Source organism: Trachemys scripta, chromosome 3 (genome assembly GCF_013100865.1).
Source record: "Trachemys scripta elegans isolate TJP31775 chromosome 3, CAS_Tse_1.0, whole genome shotgun sequence".
NCBI classification, from domain to species: Eukaryota; Metazoa; Chordata; order Testudines; family Emydidae; genus Trachemys; species Trachemys scripta.
Genome location: NC_048300.1, coordinates 10,009,125 through 10,026,723, shown reverse-complemented (window position 1 = coordinate 10,026,723; position 17,599 = coordinate 10,009,125). Strand labels below are relative to the sequence as shown.

Genomic DNA, 17,599 nt, shown 5'->3' with positions numbered 1-17,599 from the left:
GGGGGGGGGGGGCAGGCTCCGGCGGTGCGGCGCTCGGCGGGGGGGCGGCGCGGGGCGCGGCGCTTGGCGGGGGGGGGCTCGGGGGGGTGGCGCTTTTTTTTTGCTGCTTGGGGCAGCAAAAAAGTTAGAGCCGGCCCTGACAGCGCTGCAACTTGCTGCGCTCAGGGGTGTGAAAACGCACCCCCCCCCGAGCGCAGCGAATGCAGCGCTGTAAAGCGCCAGTGTAATGTTGATCACTAATTTGGCTCCTGAACCACTGAGGTCTGAGTATCACTGCTGTAGATCGTCTGGATTCATCACGCTTCTCATCACCTTGGTACAGTTCTGAGGGAGATTTTCACAAGTGTCTAAGGGATTGAGGAACACAAGTCCCACTGAAAGTCAAAGGATTCCAACCCATTGTGCGGACAGCTGAGGTAAGCAAGGTGAACTCCCCAACACAGACTCATCCCTGGGCAGACTTAGGCCATGTCTACACTTACAAGCTTACAGCGGCACAGCTGTACCGAGACAGCTGTGCCACCGTCAGAACGTTCACGTAGCCACGTTAGTCAACATATTAAAACCAGCTCAACAAGTGGCGGTAGCTAGGTAAGCAGGAGAGCGTCTTCCGCCAACAGCGCTGTACACACAATGCTTATGCTGGCAAAGCTCATGTCACTCGGGGAGGCGTTTTTTCCACACCCCTGAGCGACAAAAGTTTTACTGACATATGTGCTCGTGTAGACATGGCCTAAATCCAGTATTTCCTTTTCAGCCCTCCCTCTAGTTCACTATCAGTTGATTGCACCTTCCTAAACCCATCTCAAGTACTCTGTCCACAAAGACCTCTCCTCCACACCTTGCAAAGAATTCACAAGCAAGGAATGTGTTCTTCTCCAGGGAACATGCTCTAAAAGCAAACTTCCTCTATCACTTCCTTTGCTGCACTCCAATTATTTAAACTCCAGTGTCATGTGACTGGGAACTCACAAGGTAAAAATTCCATTCAGGTGTAAAGTGTACCAGACAATTCCAACCCATAGCAAAAATCACACTTGCTTTTGTTTAAATCAACATCTCCCTCCGAAAAACACACACAGCATGGTGTGTATCCGACTTTCTGCAGCAGAGGAAAGACTTCTTGACATCTTTATTTTGCTTTTTGAAGACAACTCTCCTTTTACAGCTATGCCAACTACCAGAGGGGGGAAAATAACAATAATGAAAGTTAAATGTAACGTGAAACTGAAATGCTATGCAAGAAAAGAACAAATAAGTTTGTTTTTTTTTAAAGATGAAACTGTTGTATTTAAGTAGAGTGAATTCAAATGAACTTGGGTGAAGAGAAGGTGGGAAATGTGCACAATCTGCTTTTATTTATTGTTGGCAGAAATCGAGCCCTACTAAGGTGTAATTTACATAAGAGTTTCTAACTTAACGCCAAGGTTATTGAAGGGAAAAATGGCATGAATTTATCAAGGGATACAAATAGCAGCGATGCCAACATTTGAAACAGGCAGAGCAGCAGAAATCTTGCTGGGCTGCAAAACTAGGGCCTGATCTACCTTCCAATAAAATTCTAGTCGGGCGCTAACTTTTCTAGGGGATTTATAGCATAGAAAAAAAAGGCAATGTGCCATTTCCCTCATGCTGTCTTATCAGGGAGGCTATTAAACACAGCATAATTGCCCTACTTCAGCCTTGATCACAAAGAAAAGAACCGCTCCGACTTTCAAATGTGATAAAGACAACAAAAGCCTCTTTTGTTCAAATGATAAAAATATAACTTGACTCTTGTCACAGGGCCACCTTGAGTGGTGGGTGTGGCTTCCACACAAAATTACAAAAGTCACAGGTGCTTTCCCTCTCTCCCTAGAGGGTAGAATACAAGTTTTATTTGTCCTTCCCTGAGCTGGGAGAGGACACATGCCAAAACATTTCAAAAACATCCCAATCCAAGTCACAACGCAGACTACCCATGATGTGCTCTAGGATATCTGTTAGTCTTTAAGGTGCCACCAGACTCCTTGTTGTTTTTGTAGATACAGACTAACACGGCTACCCCCTGATACTGGGTGCTCTAGGAGTTATTCTGGGGAAGTTCTATGGCAGGAGGTCAGATTAGATCATCACAGTTGCCCCTTCTGGTGGTTTTCCAGCCTACTGTCCTCCAAGGTTTCAGCTCCAGCCCCCGCAGCTTAACTGCCAGGACTTGGACGCAGGAGGCCAGTAGCTTCCAACATTTGAATGGTAGCTCTCCTGAAGCCAGCGGAGCTGATTTTATCCAGCCCTCTCTGGTCCTGATTGGCCCGGGAATCTACTTTCTTCAGAGGCCAGGTAGGGCTCGTTGAGAATTTAACAAGGACAATTAGCCCCTATCTTTTTGGGTCAATTGGTGGTTCAAGCAACATGACTGATTCCTAGGCATCAGGAATCTGGGTATGTCTACTGTGGAGCTGGACGGGTGTAACTTCCAGCCCAGGTAGACATACCCATGCTATCTCTGATCAAGCTAGCACGTTAGAAAGAGCACTGTAGATGCAGCGGTACAAGCGGCGGAACAGGCAGGCCACCGGAGTAACATGCTTGGCAGCTTGCCATACTTAAGTGACTGGCCCCGTCCTGCCACTGTCACCGCCACAGCGATATTATTTTTAGCCCGCTAGCTTGATCAGACTTAGCGCAGGGATGTCTCGTGGAGCTGGAAATTATACCTTCCAGTTCCAGTGCAGACATTTCCTTCCTGGCTCTTTTGGGAATCAAATGAACATCAGAGAGTTAGAAAGAGAGAGAAAGAAACATCCCAAAACAAGACGAACTTTCATATTTCATTGGTATCACACTCACTCCCTTAAATCAGACCCCATTCAACGTGAGGCTATAGAAACTTCCCCCAAAGTATACACTCCACAAAGCACCAGACCATGTTTGCAAACATAAAATAGTGGTCAAATCCTGCTTCAGGACAGGGTTCACACAGAAGTCAAATGCCTCAACTATATTTACTATCCCGATGGTTTCTTGTAATTCCTATTTGATCATCTGTATCAGAAGTTAGGACCTTATCCATAAGTTAGAACAACCATGTGTTATTTATTTATGCATGCTCTGAATGAGTCTGAAACAGTGCTCTAAAATCCCAGTTTCTAAATTCAGAAGACAGGGTTAAAAACAAAGAGAGAGAGAGAGAGACTGCTAAAGAAATCTCAATACACATCTGGCCTGATTCTCCACTCCATTACACTTGTCAATGACAAAAAATGGTGCAACAGAGTAGAAAATCGAGCGCAGTAAAACCCCCAAGCATTTCAAATTCATGACTGACCCTGTCCAAAAGTCATGAGACTTTAAAAAGTAATAAACTTCGGATCCTTTTTATTTGCCTCTCTGATTTTTGAGCTTTTAGGGTTCACATGTTCAAGCTTTTCTCCACAGGCATGAGTGCTAGAAACTTCCTGTTTTTTTAAATTGAGAGCTAGAGATTTTCCCCAGGTCACCTGACTCCAGAAGCTTTGAGAAAAATGCCAAATATTGCAAGACCACAAGAGTTGTGAACACAACCCCACCTGACATTTCAAAATGTTAACGACTGCATTTAGCGGATTTTTACCATGTTAACTGGAAATACGTTTGCAGGGCTGAAAATTTGAAGTACTGGGGTTTGCCCTGCTTATTTATTTTAGGATTTCAGAACAGTCCCTTTATTTATTTATTATTTAATTTTCTCAAGTTTCTCTACCATCTGTCATTGTAAAATATTTCATTTCCTGTTGAACGATCAATGCTGGTGTGAGGGAAAAAGCAATAATCAAATGCATCAAAAGTTTTAAAAGGTGAACATTTGCCACAGGGATTCTTCCTGAGCCCCGCCAACTCATCCTAATATTTCTGTTTGCTACTGAAACCCTTATATAGTTACATGAAGATTTCAGTTTCCATAGAAACTGTTATTGTCTCAAGAATTTCAAAATGGTAAAAAATAGTGTGTATTTTACAGTCCGATCAGCATACTGCAGATGCAAATTCTTCAACAGTTAATCGTTCAACTGATATTTAGTATCTTATGATATTATTGATGTTCCTACATTTAAGAATTTATAGATTATTGACACATCTTCACCTCACATCGGAGCATATGAATGTTCACAGCAATGTCTGTTTTATTGCACAAGAACCAATTTTTCTCTTCATTGCATGTAGATATTTAATTTTCTTCTATAGTCACGTACATGGAACATTCCAAGTAAAAGAACAAAAACAGGCCTTCCCAGCCCTCACGCTGAAATAAAACTGCAGAGGTTGCTACCAGGTAGATGGGATGGCAAGAGGAAATGAATAAGGAATTCAAAGGCATAACTATTGATTTACAAATCCGCTTCAGCATTTCTGAAACATAAATAGCTTGGAGCCTGCCCTTGCTGGAGTTCTAATCTGGCTGACGTCAACGGGAGTTTTGACTGAGTAAGGACTATGGGATGAGGCCCCAAGCATTTCATGTTTCAGAAATGAATCTACATCAACAATTATTCCTTCTGGTTTAAAGATGAATCGCTTATTAATCTCCTGCTCCCCAAATTACTTTTGCTTCCTTCTTAAATGATTCTAATAACTTATTAAAAATCAGAGGTTATCATCATCATATTATTATTCCCTCGGCCCTGTATATCTTCCATTATATTTGGAATCAAGACACTTCTCCTAATTCACAATTATAAAGGTCTCTTTTGGGGTTTTGTAGAACATTAGTTCAATTTATCTTCTCATTTGCAAATTCACGGCAATGCTGGTGGCGCTTGATGTTTGTCCTTGGTTACCAGCACCCTCTAACTAAAGCATAAGACTTTGCACAAACACCACAATTAGGTGGGAAATATTGCCATAATTTCTGAGTCTGGTGTTTTGAGGTTGAAGAGAAAAGAATAAATCCTTTAAAAATTGGGGGATAGGAATGATTGGCTTGTGGTTAAAACCCTCTACCACAAAGTCAGTTGGGGCCAGATTTTTAAAGATATTGAGGCTCCACTAATGGGATTTTCAAAAGTGCCTAGGTGCCTAACTCCCATTCAAAATCCCACTAAAGGTCCCACTAAAGGTCCACATCTCTAGGTGCCTAAATACCTTTAAAAATCTGGTCCTTGATCTAACTTTGCCTCAGTTCCCCCATCTGTAAAATGGGGATATCACTCCCTTCCTCTGACTCTTTGTCTGTCTTCCCTATTTATTATAGGAGGCAGGAGCTCTGACTATGTGAATGTACAGTGGCTATCACAATGGCCAAAGATCTCGGCTGGGGCTTTTAGGTGTTGTTGAATTGTAAATAACAGTCCAAACAATGGGCCTCACTTCCATGTTTACCTCCCCTAAGTTTCACCCAGTTTCTTTACATGTAGGGACTGACTGAGCCCTCTTTCACCTATATGGAACATTCAACATACGCCGCTAGTGAAGACAATGAACAGGGAAATTCAGTGAAAACAAATCTTTCTGTTTCCTTGCCAGCTGAGATCAGTGGAAATCTGGCCTGAGCTGGAGGTGCAAGATCAGGCCCATGTTTAGGGATAAATCATGACAGGGTCCTGTGGACACACATCATCCGAAAAAGGGGGCAAAAAAGAATGGGGAGGGGTGGGTGTGACACTTCCTGGGGGTACCCATGGCTATGAGAGCACCTCGCTACCACCTGCCCCTTCGTTTGAGGAAGTCTTGTCTGTGCCTGCAGGGGGTGCTCTCCCCAACTTCACCAGCCACGAGCAACACAACCCCTCCCCTCTAGGCCTGCACAGGCCTCGCTCTCTCTATGGGTCAGTGATAGGCACAGCCCCCCACCGAGCCCTCCAAGTGTCCCAACCCTGTTCCATGGGACACTCACAAATTCGCTGCTCCCAAATGAACAGGACAGCCCAATTTACCACCCGGGCCTCCAATCCCCACTCCGCTGCACACACAGCACTGAGTTCAGTTCATAGTGAACACAAGCAAAAATGTATTTAACGATCTAGAGAGACGCGAGTGATAGCAAGTAGAAGATTGGAAACTAACGGTTACATATAACCTAAAATGGCAACACGCATTCTACAGCCTAGGCTTAACTAACAAGATTTTCTCATGTCTAATAAAGTATTGCTCACCAGAGCTTTCCAGCCAGGCAGGCTGTGATCCCTTTCTCATGAGACAAGACGTGTTGTCAGCTTGTCCAGGTGAAAGACCCAGAGTGGACCTATATCTGCTCTCCCAGATAGACCCCCCATAATCCATTGCTTTTACTCGTAAACGGGATTCCCTCCAGCTGTTTATTTCTTCCTGGCAATGTCCTCTCTTGTAGGGTTGGCAATCTTTCAACTGGTATCAGGCTCAGTATGCAATGCCCAGTACACGCATAACCAGACAGAGAGAGAAGTGTTGGTTATCTCCTGCTTAGAAGGAACCTATCCAGTGACCTGCCTTACCTTAAGAACATAATTTTCAGTATACATACATACCTTGGTAAATATTATCTATGCATATACTCCACAATGATTATGATGACAGCAGAGACCCTCCATGCCACCTTTTAGTGATCCAGGGGATCTGATCCAGGGGGAGCGCCGTAAAACTCTATGCACCCCGTGTGCCCTCTGCCAGTTGGCACCAAGAGAGTCATAAGTCATAGTTGGCCAGGTGTATCTGGAGTATGGTGCAACCTACAGTGTCCCCTTGCATACTAGGAGAGATTATTCCTGAAGCACAGTCCTTCCCCTGAGCTTTCCAGGGATGAGACTCGTCTGCACCACTCCTACTTGAGCAAGTGGTCAAATACCGCTGTTGGAGTCTCAGTGAGCAGTAGTTCCGGATACTGGATAAAATGCTGGCCCCACTGATGCCAACCAAAGATCTGCCATTGACGTGAGTGGGGCCAGGATTTCACCCACTACGCTTGCAGAGCACATTGCACGTGTGCGAGACAACAAAATACTCAGTCGATTTCTGGAGAATGAATGAGATGGATCAAGAAGTTGGTAATTCACACTCAGCAGCTGATGCTGAGCCTAGGAAAACATGAAGGTTCAAATAATGCTTGAGTGGGTGCTTGGGAGAAGCAGTGGGTGTGAAAGGATCCCTTCTTTCCTCAGGCACCCCAGCAGAGGGGAGCCACAAAATTGGGCTGCAGTGCTCGGGAGTGCAGACATGGGGAGCCCATCCTGCTGTCTGCAGCGAAAGGAAGGAGGGTCTAGTCATGGACAGGGCATTAGACTGGGTCACAGGGAACCTAGGATCAATCCCTGGCTTCTGCAACTGACTTCCTGGGTGATGCTGAGAAAGGCATTTAACCTGCCCTGTGCCTACACCTGTAAAAGGGGAGTAGAACTTCCCTGCCTCAAAGGATGATGGGAGGAAAAATATATTAAAGACTGTGAGGAGGCTTAATGCCATGGTGATGAGGTTCATATTGGTACCTGAATGGAAAGAACATGTCTTGGGGGACCATGTCCAGGGAAAATGTCCTTTTTATCACAACTACAGGGGAGTATAAAAGGGTTTACAGATTACACCTTCCCAAGAGGCGTAACAGGCACCATACATTATGGTCCTGGCAGGTATTAAAACGTCCACCTTCGTAATATTTCCTTTCTCCAGAGCACAGGCTGCTCCCACCCTACCAGCCTTCCACAGCACATAAATCCATGGCTTAGCTTTAATGATTTAATGATTGTTATCAGAGCAAAACATAGGATGATCGTTTGAGACAGAGTGAGACAGGTTGGCAGAAAGACTAGCAATGTTACTTACCCACTATAAAAGAAGAGAAAAGGAGTTGAATATTTTCCCCCTACGGCTAAAAATGACCAAAGGAAAAGAATATTCCTTTTTATATCAATTAAGAAGGCACATTGGAGATTACAAAACACATACAAAACAATTCACAAAATACGGCTCTTTTGACTGGTGGAAGACAATTGTTGAAAACAATACACACAGACGAGTTTGAAATAGGCCTAGAAATGAGCAGTTTTGCTTCCTGTACTTAAAGATGCCAGCACTTACTACCAAAGATGAACTTTATACAATACAAGGACTCAGTAATTAAAGGTGACCCAAGAAACACCCCCCTTTTGTTTGATAGGGGTTCAGATAGGGTGGAGGAAGAGCGTCCCGGAATAATGAACGGGTGCAAAGGAGGTTGTTTTCTTTATACGTGGGTGGCTGTGCCTCTTTTCAAATAATGATTTGAATGCTGCGGGGACTTTGTTGCAATACTAATGATGTGTTAGGGTACTTAGTGCCTTGTATAGGCATCTTTGGTATTATTATTTAAACACAAAAATAAATAAATCAATAGGACCTTCGAAAAGCTGGTGCTGGATACAGATGATCACTTTATTTCTGTCCATCTTTGAACATGATCTAAAGATCACTGAAGGTGGTGTAAAGACTCCTACGGACTTAAATGGGTTTTGGATCAGGCCCTTGTAAAACAGAGGCCCAATCTACAAGCATTTGTAATTATGAACACACAAAATTAAATGAGTTTACTCAAACTGGCAGGACACAGTCACCAAATGCAATACTCAAAATCATCAGAAATTAGAGGAATTAAAGAAAGAAATATTATTTCTACTCATTTAATGAATCTTCCATCCACATCCTCTTTCCGATACAAACCGTTGGACTTTGTGCCATGACTTAAATATCACATGGTCTCTAAGACAGCCAGGACACAGATCATACAGGCTTACCACATGTCCCTGGTATGGAGAGTGCTTAAAGCACTACATATACAGCCAGATCCTCCACTGGTCTAAGTCAACTTCAATGAATCTACGCCAATTTACAGAAGCTGAGAATCTGGACCATAATACTTATATATCATACATTCAGGAATGATGTAGGATGGGCAGATTATGGGTGCTATGCCTTTACATGGGTGCTAAGTGCAAGGAACTTTCTCCTCTGAATAGGTTCCATGCAGGGGCTGGCCACAATTACAGTCCTTGACCTCATCTGAATGCAAGGATTATTCCCATTAGTACTTAATAGTAGGGAAGTAGGGGGTCCATGGGCAGGGCACACTGCGACCTGATAAGGAGTGTAGCGGTGGAGAAGTGCTTCTGCACATCTGGTAGATTTGGGAGTCAGTACATCTCTCGGATGGCAGCCATCTGGGCCAACGCTCCTGGGGTTGAACCAGTGATGTCAAGATCTCAAAGAATGAGCTGCTACTGTGGATCTGTCACACAGCGTCTCCTGAAACATACACTCGCCCATGATTTACATCTCTTTGCCCATAGTGCCCAAAACATGGACCGGTGCATAATGGGCACAGCTGATCCCAAAATGAGCATTTCGCTCCAGCAGGTAAACATGGGGCCTGTCAAACTCCCAACGCAGGTGCTGCATCTATTGTGCCATGCAATCAGCGATCCCACGCAACCAGCAATGAAAGGCAGGCTGATTCACACAGGTGCGAGGCATTACACCAGGAGGGAAGTCCTGGTTTTCTGGTACCCTTCAATTAATGCCACTGCACTCGAGCTGGCACTACACGATAACAAAAACAGCCCTTATGTAACCTAATAAACAAAAGCCCCCAAATCAATGGCTGCACATAAATCTTAGCTAAAAACATTTTTGCTAGAAGAACTTCAATGTCTTATAGAAAGGTGGGTAACAGTTTAAAAATAATGTTCCAGCCCTCGTTAATTTTTTATTACTATTCATCATAAAACCATTAATCATGGTGAACTAATTTGATATTAATGTGGATGTCATAAAGTACTTTTGTAGCATTACAATTACAATTCAGCATTTCAAATGCTGCTGGCACCATATGGAAAGCTTTGAAAACCAGATTTAAATACATTTGAAGATAACCATCAGATAGGTTCAAATACCCAGAACCTGCCACTCATGCTGCTAAAACGTATTCTGACAAAACCTGAGCAGTTGATGGGAAAGCATCCTGCAACTCATCTGGGTGGAGCACAGAAGGACTGTAGAAGGAGAGGATCAACTGCAAATCAATCATCCACTTCCTCCCCTGAGACCAGGGTAGGAATTACAACTCCAGAGGCTGCTGAAACCCTGAAGCTTCGGCAGCCGCTGTGAAGCAGCAGCGATTCATTTCCAGAGCCCTGGAGAGATTTTCTTTCCTTCTACAACCTCTGTGGATTTCCCTAGGGTACAGTCCAGTTACCCGAACTGTGCACTAGGGATTTTCCACTCAGATGTGAATTATCCGTCCAAATCCAACACTACAGAAAACATATTTCTGCCAGCAACATTCAACAGGAAGGTACAAAAAAACCACCAAACTGGATCCATAGGGACTGATTCAATGACCACTGAAGTCACATGAAAAAGACTAATTGGCTTCAACAGGCAGGCAAACATCCAGTACCAAATGCAAGGGAGAACTTAAACTAAACACTCAACCAATAGGAAAGTTAAGAGCTTCCATCATTTTGACTGGATCTTTAGAAATAATGCATGAGTTTCCAATTTTTTGTTTATTCACTGCAAATAAAACATTCATTGGAATTGTACACACAGGCTCAACACTCAGTGGCCCAACCATCTCAACGCATCTTCTCACAGACTGTGTAAATGAAGAAAAAAGCAAAATGATATTTCTTGTGTTGGGCAACTTTTCTAATTGCTGCATATCATTTCCAAAGCCGTCTTATCTAAGTTAGCAATGCAACACCTGGTATGTACACAACAGCAGTTCCTACCTTGGGAGCTCTGGCATGTTTCCCACATCTGGCATCTCTGACAAAACTGAGATCTAGCAGCTCTGTCTCCTGTAAGGAAAAGTTGAAATACACATTGTTACCCATTCATTGAAAATGCACATTTCGCTATCTGCGCTTTTGTTCCCTAGTAATGCTACTGTTAGACCTCATCCTTCAGTGAGCTCTGTGCAGGTTCTGTCCTGCACATCGCATACCGGTCAGGGGTAACAATTCCTCGTTGCAGTATTGGAACCATTGTCATATAGTCCCATTGTTTCCTTGCATATCTGCTTTGGCCTTTCCCCCCCCCCCACCCCATCCCCACCACCAGTTTGATATATTGATTTTCCAGGGACTCATTTCAACCCAAAATTATTTAGCCTATTTCTTGTGTTGCCAAGCACTCTACTGTGGTTCACATTTTTCAACAAAACCTCTGTGTATTGTTTTTTATGTATCCCCTGTCTCGCAATAATTAGCTGCTGGCTACCGTCTGCAAAAGAGAACTTCACCAAACAGAACATCCTAACTTCACAGTGGAAAAATCTACATGATAATGGATGGGAAAGTGTGTGTGAATAAGAAGGATGCTGTGCACTCAGTGATAACTTGTACCATCAATTTTATGGCAACTATTTTCCTTACTGCTCAGTAAAAATCATGTACTTTCGACCACCATCTCACATTTCAGATGACTTCTACATATTGCACTTAAGAGAACAAAAACGACGTGCTACGTGACCTCTCCTACATAGGGAAACAATTACAGAGAATATTGTGTTGTATTTTCCAAAGGTTTAATCTTACTTTTTAAACACAGATTTAATAATACCACCTAGCTTTTTATCAGCTCTCAAGGCACTTTACAAAGAGGAGTTCGGTATCATTATCCCCATTTTACATATGGAAAAACTGAGGCACACAGGCGTGACATGAGTTGTCCCAGCTCATCAAGCAGGCCAGTGGTTGAGCCAGAAATAGAACTTAGGTCTCCTGAGTCCCAGTCAGGTGCTCTATCCACCTTAATACTAGCCAAACTTTAACTCTCCTAGGGCCTCATTGGGTCCAGTCCTGCACACCCATGCAGAGGTGAAAGGTATCCCCCCCCATTACCCTGCACTGACTACCCATACCATGGGTAGCAGTGCAGCATGAAATGCACCCTCCGCAGGGCCAGTACTCCCCCATCCTGTACGGGTGAGTAGAGAAGGATAGCTCAGTGGTTTGAACATTAGCCTACTAAACCCAGGGTTGTGAGTTCAATCCTTGGGGGGGCCACTTAGGGATCTGGGGGAAAATCAGTACTTGGGCCTGCTAGTGAAGGCAGGGGGCTGGACTCGATGACCTTTAGGGGTCCCTTCCACCTCTATGAGATCGGTATATCTCCATATGATCAAGATGTGGAGAATGAATGGAACCTTGGCTATCTCCCCCACCCCCCAACGAGCAGGGCATTGCTGCTACACCATTGTGCTGGGAAGTGTACCCATCACCAAGTCAAGGGTTGGCCTTATTGGAAAACCCGGGAGGTGGGTCAGTGCAAGCCCGCCCACTTCTAAAGGCCCCTTCCCCAAGCCGAGCAGGAGGGACTACAGGACTCAGGAACCAAATGAATATGGGGGACAACTAATGAAAAACAGGGAGCAGAGTGATGATGGTCTAGGGTTGGCACAAAGGACTCCCACCCTCTTGGAGCAGGGGGAAACCAGGCAGCAGATTGTGACTCAAAATCAATATCCTCTTCCCTACCTGCTCCTGGGTAGGTGTAACTGCACATCGTGGGGTTTGGGGGAATGTAATACTTTAATGTATACAAACCCCACACTGGGCAACAAGAGGTTAAGGGGCTGCTCTGGGCTGAGCCAGCCCTGCCCCGCCACACCTGCAAGGCATGCACAGACTGGAGGAGAAGTTAAAGGATGCAGAACAGCTCCCTTGGGGGCAGAGCAGGAAAGAGAGCAGATGTGCACCTCTCAGCTCCTGAGAGAAGAGCTGAGGGAAGGCAGAATCTCTCCCTACCAAAGGTCCCTCCCTGAGAGAAGGGAGGACCTGCTTCAGGAACGCCCTCAGAGGGAGGCATTCCCTCCCACACATGGACTCAGTTTATTTATTCCTCTTGCTTTCTTTACGGACTACCCCAGCAGGGGAGAGAGTTGGAACGAGGGTGACCAGATGTCCCAATATTATAGGGACCATCCCGATTTTTGGGTATTTTTCTTATATAGGCTCCTATTACCCTCCACCCCCTGTTCCGATTTTTCACACTTGCTGTCTGGTCACCCTAGTTGGAACTGACCTGGCTGAGGGCCAAGCCACCAGACGAGACAGCTGCTGCCCCGAGACAGAGGGAGCTACCACGCCATGCGTGGCCACAAGGAGGTGCCAAGTGGTGAGCTGACCACCTGCACATCTAATCATAGACAGCAAGCTTTGGGCAACCGTGGGACGGTAGAAAGTGGCCCAGGGAGGGCAACCCCGGCTACTAGAACTTTGATAGTCCTCACAGGGCTCTGGGCTGGAGTCTGGTGGAATGGGAGGGCCCAAGCTCCCCTACCAACCTCCCCTCCACAATTTGAAGGCCCTAAGCCTGACCACTAGGCAATGCTCCCCACAAGCGAAGGCCATCACATATGGACATAGCTGCTGTGGAAAGAACAACAGTGCTTAACGAGACATTTATCTCCACTTGTATGCTCTTTGCAAGCACGCAGCACATATTTCCCAAGTAGCAACACAAACTATCCTGTGAGATTCAGGCAAATAACTCTGATCTGATTGGACATTGCTTAAAGATATTAAAGTCCGTCTTACTATTGTCTGCCTTAGTTACACCTTGATGAGGACTAACAGTCCATATTAGCATAAATCTGTTCATTTACAGGTATAAACAATGCTAAAGCAAGAATTAGACCACACTATCCACAGAGCAACACTAGTTTAATAGAATTTTTATCTTAAATAATTACTGTGTTGATGCTCAGAGAATTTGAAATCTATATACAGTATCAAACCACTATACCGTGAAAAGCAAAACCAAATACAGTTTTTTCTCTGTGACCTATACTATAGTAGCTGTCAATTGGTTTCTTTTTCATTTTTTGTAAGCCAGATCTTGGGCCAGTCAAAAGAGAGAGAGAAATACCCTTGTGTACAGTGGAAAAAATATTCACCTGACAGCACCAGTTCCTATCCTTTTCACAGCTGGCTGCCTGTACCATCCTCCGAATCAGTGTTCAGGAGTATCTGATTCTTAACAAAACAGCCACTGTGCACCACTTCAGTTCCAGACTGAAGATCCACTCCCAGACAGACCCACACTGCTCCCGCACCCTCCCGTCCCTTGCTCCATCTGACACACCATCACGATTGAGGTGAATATTGATTGGATCAGATCCACGCATACACCTCTGCTGGGAGCAGAAAGGCCTTTGGGCATCACAGGGGCTTATGTGTTCAATTCCAACCCCCACCAAGCATGAAGAGACTTAGGACATGGAAATGAAATGGGGATTGAAGATAACAGAACCATCCCCCAAACACCAGGGCAGGCCACAGCAGTGAAGCACAGCCCCTCTGCGTCAGCGCATGATGCTGTCATGGCTAATACCCCAGCTGACAAGCCTGAAGAGTGGATGCTGCTCCTTGGTGCCCCTCACATGAAGGTTCCTAGTTACTGGATCTACTTAGGTCTAGGTGGAGCAGCTCCTCTTCTAAATCATCCAGGTGGGTTTTGAATTGGCTGTGGGACTCACCCGCTCCTGGTGCAAAGGTGCTGCAGAAGCTCACTTGCATGACACCTTCTTGTCATGTAGGATCTAGCAATGGGCCCGATACCAAAGCATGAGCGTCATCCACAGTGCACAAAGACTGCAGTGTGCATTGTGTTTCGTTCTCCAGAACCCAGCATGACTGGTCCCCAGGCTGGGATGGGGCCAGATCTTCAACTGGTGTAAGTCAGCACAGCTTCACTGACTTCAACAAAGCAATGCCGATTTACACCAGTTGAGGATCTGATCCTAGGTCTTACTGTAACATTTCTACATTCTCTTCACATTTTGTCCATCCTTGAGCAGAATTTTCTTCCAGACCCCAGAGATGTCAGATCAGTGCAAGAACGCCTCACATACGTTTTTATTTCTTCTGTAATTTATTTCATGCCATATTTGCATACCACTGTAAATGCATCTCAAAATGCAGCATAATGTTTTTAGTGCAGACAGCCAGACTAGTCTTTGTTAATTAAAGAAGTTCTTTTTCCCCCTAGTTCTGATGTAAGAAAGATAAAAATACAAGTTATTTATTTTTTCAAGCTGTTCTGAGGAACCACTCTAACGCCTGTTCTATGGAAGTCCCATTTGGGATGTATCAAAACTAAAGGCAGACTCAACGGAGGAGACAGGAAGAAAAACATCTGAAACAAACGAAGCTAATTGCAGCGCTCTGTTAAATAGCTGCATGTTCAGGGCTGGTAGCGAGCTTGACTTTGAATACAGCAAAATAAGGACACAATGTGGAGCCTCTCTGTTGACTTAATGTCTGAGAGACACTCAAATATGGGCAAGAACAAAACTAATGAAATATCGAAGAGTCACATTAATGTTTATCAGACTGATAATGGGAATAAGATTTAGAATGGGAAGAGGAGCGCTAGACTGTAGATGTAATTACAGAAAGATGGAGAAGAGAGGACATTTAACAAAAGGGAGATACGGTAAGCGAGAAACTGAAAAGAGAACCAGGGATTAGAGAGTGAAATGGAAACTAAGATAGTCTTTCTCTTTCTTTGAAGTTCTGCTCTATCAACAGAACTGAACAGGGTAAAAAAAAAATACTATACACAATGAAGCATGCAGATTATTTGAAATTAAGGGTTTTATCCTCAACTAGTGTCAATCAGCATAGATCCATGGACACTAGCCTAGTATCTAGACCTAAATGTTAAGGATCACATGGTGATCCCCTTTGTCTCACTGAGTAATACCTTCACCCCACAAGAAGTCCCACTAACTTCAGTGAGACTGCTTGTGGGATCAGGCAATATTCAACATGAGTTCGGGTATCCACATCGCATTACTACCAACCCCAAGAGCTCAAAAGTAATGAGAAGGGCTTAAAAATCAAAAGACTTTCAGAAGATGGAAACATTTTGGGTGTTCTATTTGTATTCTGGTTTTTGAGCCTTTAGGGTTCGTGGTTTTCTATTTTTCCCTGCAGTTATGAGAGCTAGAAACATTTTTTTTTTTAAATGAAAACCAAGATGCTTGTGTAATCACAGGTCTCCCAACACTGGGACTTTCCAAAAAACACCAAATATCACAAGATAAAATCCTGAGGGAGGGCAACATTGTGCCAATGTGGCTCTAAGCAACCTACAGACGTGAGGAAAGACATTCCGCTTACGCAATCAAAGAAGAAGGATTTAGAAAACTGAAAGGATTGACAACTGCTAGAAATAAATGGTTGTAACAGCGAGAACTTGAGAGAGAATGAAAGAAGTAGAAGAAAAAGGGATTACAAGAGAAGATGGAAAACTACACACCAGGCAATTGTCAGAAGCTTGTTATTGTAGGATTGGCCAAGTATTTTATTTTAAAAAGAGAATCAATGGCTAGACCACCCCTAACACAAACATATAACAAGAGCCTTTCAATTCAAATAATACACATCAAGAATAAGCACAAACAACAAAGAGCCAACCAAACCAACACCTCACAAAACAATGAAGTCAACATTACCAGCATTTGTATCCTAGAGTCGGGGCTCCCTCTAAGAAACGGATTGTAAGAACAGGGCAGTGAAGTTCTAGGCATACTTTGAGAGGTTTATAAAACCTAGGCCATCTGAAGAGGGGATGTAAATAGATCCCTACTTTTAAAGAGTGGGATCTGTGAATCCTTGCTGAGACCTTATGCACGTTACCATATTTTGGGTCTGGCAACCTAGCACATAGGAGGTTTTTTTGGCTAGCGCACAAACTTTTGAGGCAGGTTTTGTAGGAAGCAGCTACGCGAGCCATGGGAACATATGCCCCATAGTCCTTGTTTATTAACAGATATTAGAACTGAACGGTACATTTATAAAGACAAGGTGGGTGAGGCAATATCTTTTATTGGACCAACTTCTGTTGGTGAGAGAGACAAGAAACAGAAGTTGGTCCAGTAAAGATATTACCTCCCCCACCTTGTCTCTCTAATGTCTTGGGCCCAACATGGCTACAGCAACACTGCATACAGCTAGGGTACATTTATGCAATTCAATTTTACGTGTGCCTCCTGAATTGTGAAAAAAAGCCCGTATGCCATTGTAATTTGCCATCTAAAGGCAAGAGAATGAGGTAAGGACATCCACATAAATGTCACCGTAGCCTGCATTCAGTAGGGTCAGAATTCATAATATAACATTTCTTAGAAGTTCCTAGGTTCAAGAATATCAAACCCTTGGGAACTTCGTGACCTTTAGTAATTGCTTTCATCTTCCAAATGACTCATTAAAGAGGGAGAGGGCAATTTCCTAATATTTTAGTATATATTTTAGACAGGTTTTTTGTGAAGCCAAAATATGCTTCCATTCTTCACTACTTGGCAGAAAAATGCTGCGGTTCAAGTGCTGCAAAATTGACAGTCTAAAGCCTGCTGCGACAGAAATCAATGGGCACAGGATTGGAACCATACCGTGTGCTAGATGAGCCATGGAAGCCCATGGCAACTGAGAAGCAAAAACACTGTAAGTCCAGCCTTGCATTGAGTAGACACCTGTAACCACACTGTGAGCTATTAATCTTGCAAGAGAATAATGTCTCTTAATTTAGCTACCACAAAAACGCTAAGAAATGAATATTAATCCTGCTACGTTTGTTTTCAACTATCCAATGAGACAGAGACCCATCCATATAGGGCTAGATTGTGCAT

General features: G+C 44.0%; 1 protein-coding gene across 1 annotated transcript in view; it reads right to left on the bottom strand.

Moving 5' to 3' along the window:
- The window catches only part of PLCB1 (phospholipase C beta 1), a gene marked incomplete in the record, with an annotated part of 630,990 nt that overhangs the window by 445,009 nt on the left and 168,382 nt on the right, over nucleotides 1-17,599 (bottom strand). Inside the window, 1 exon segment of the mRNA XM_034764106.1 lies at nucleotides 10,692-10,760. Coding sequence (XP_034619997.1) covers nucleotides 10,692-10,760 — 69 coding nt within the window.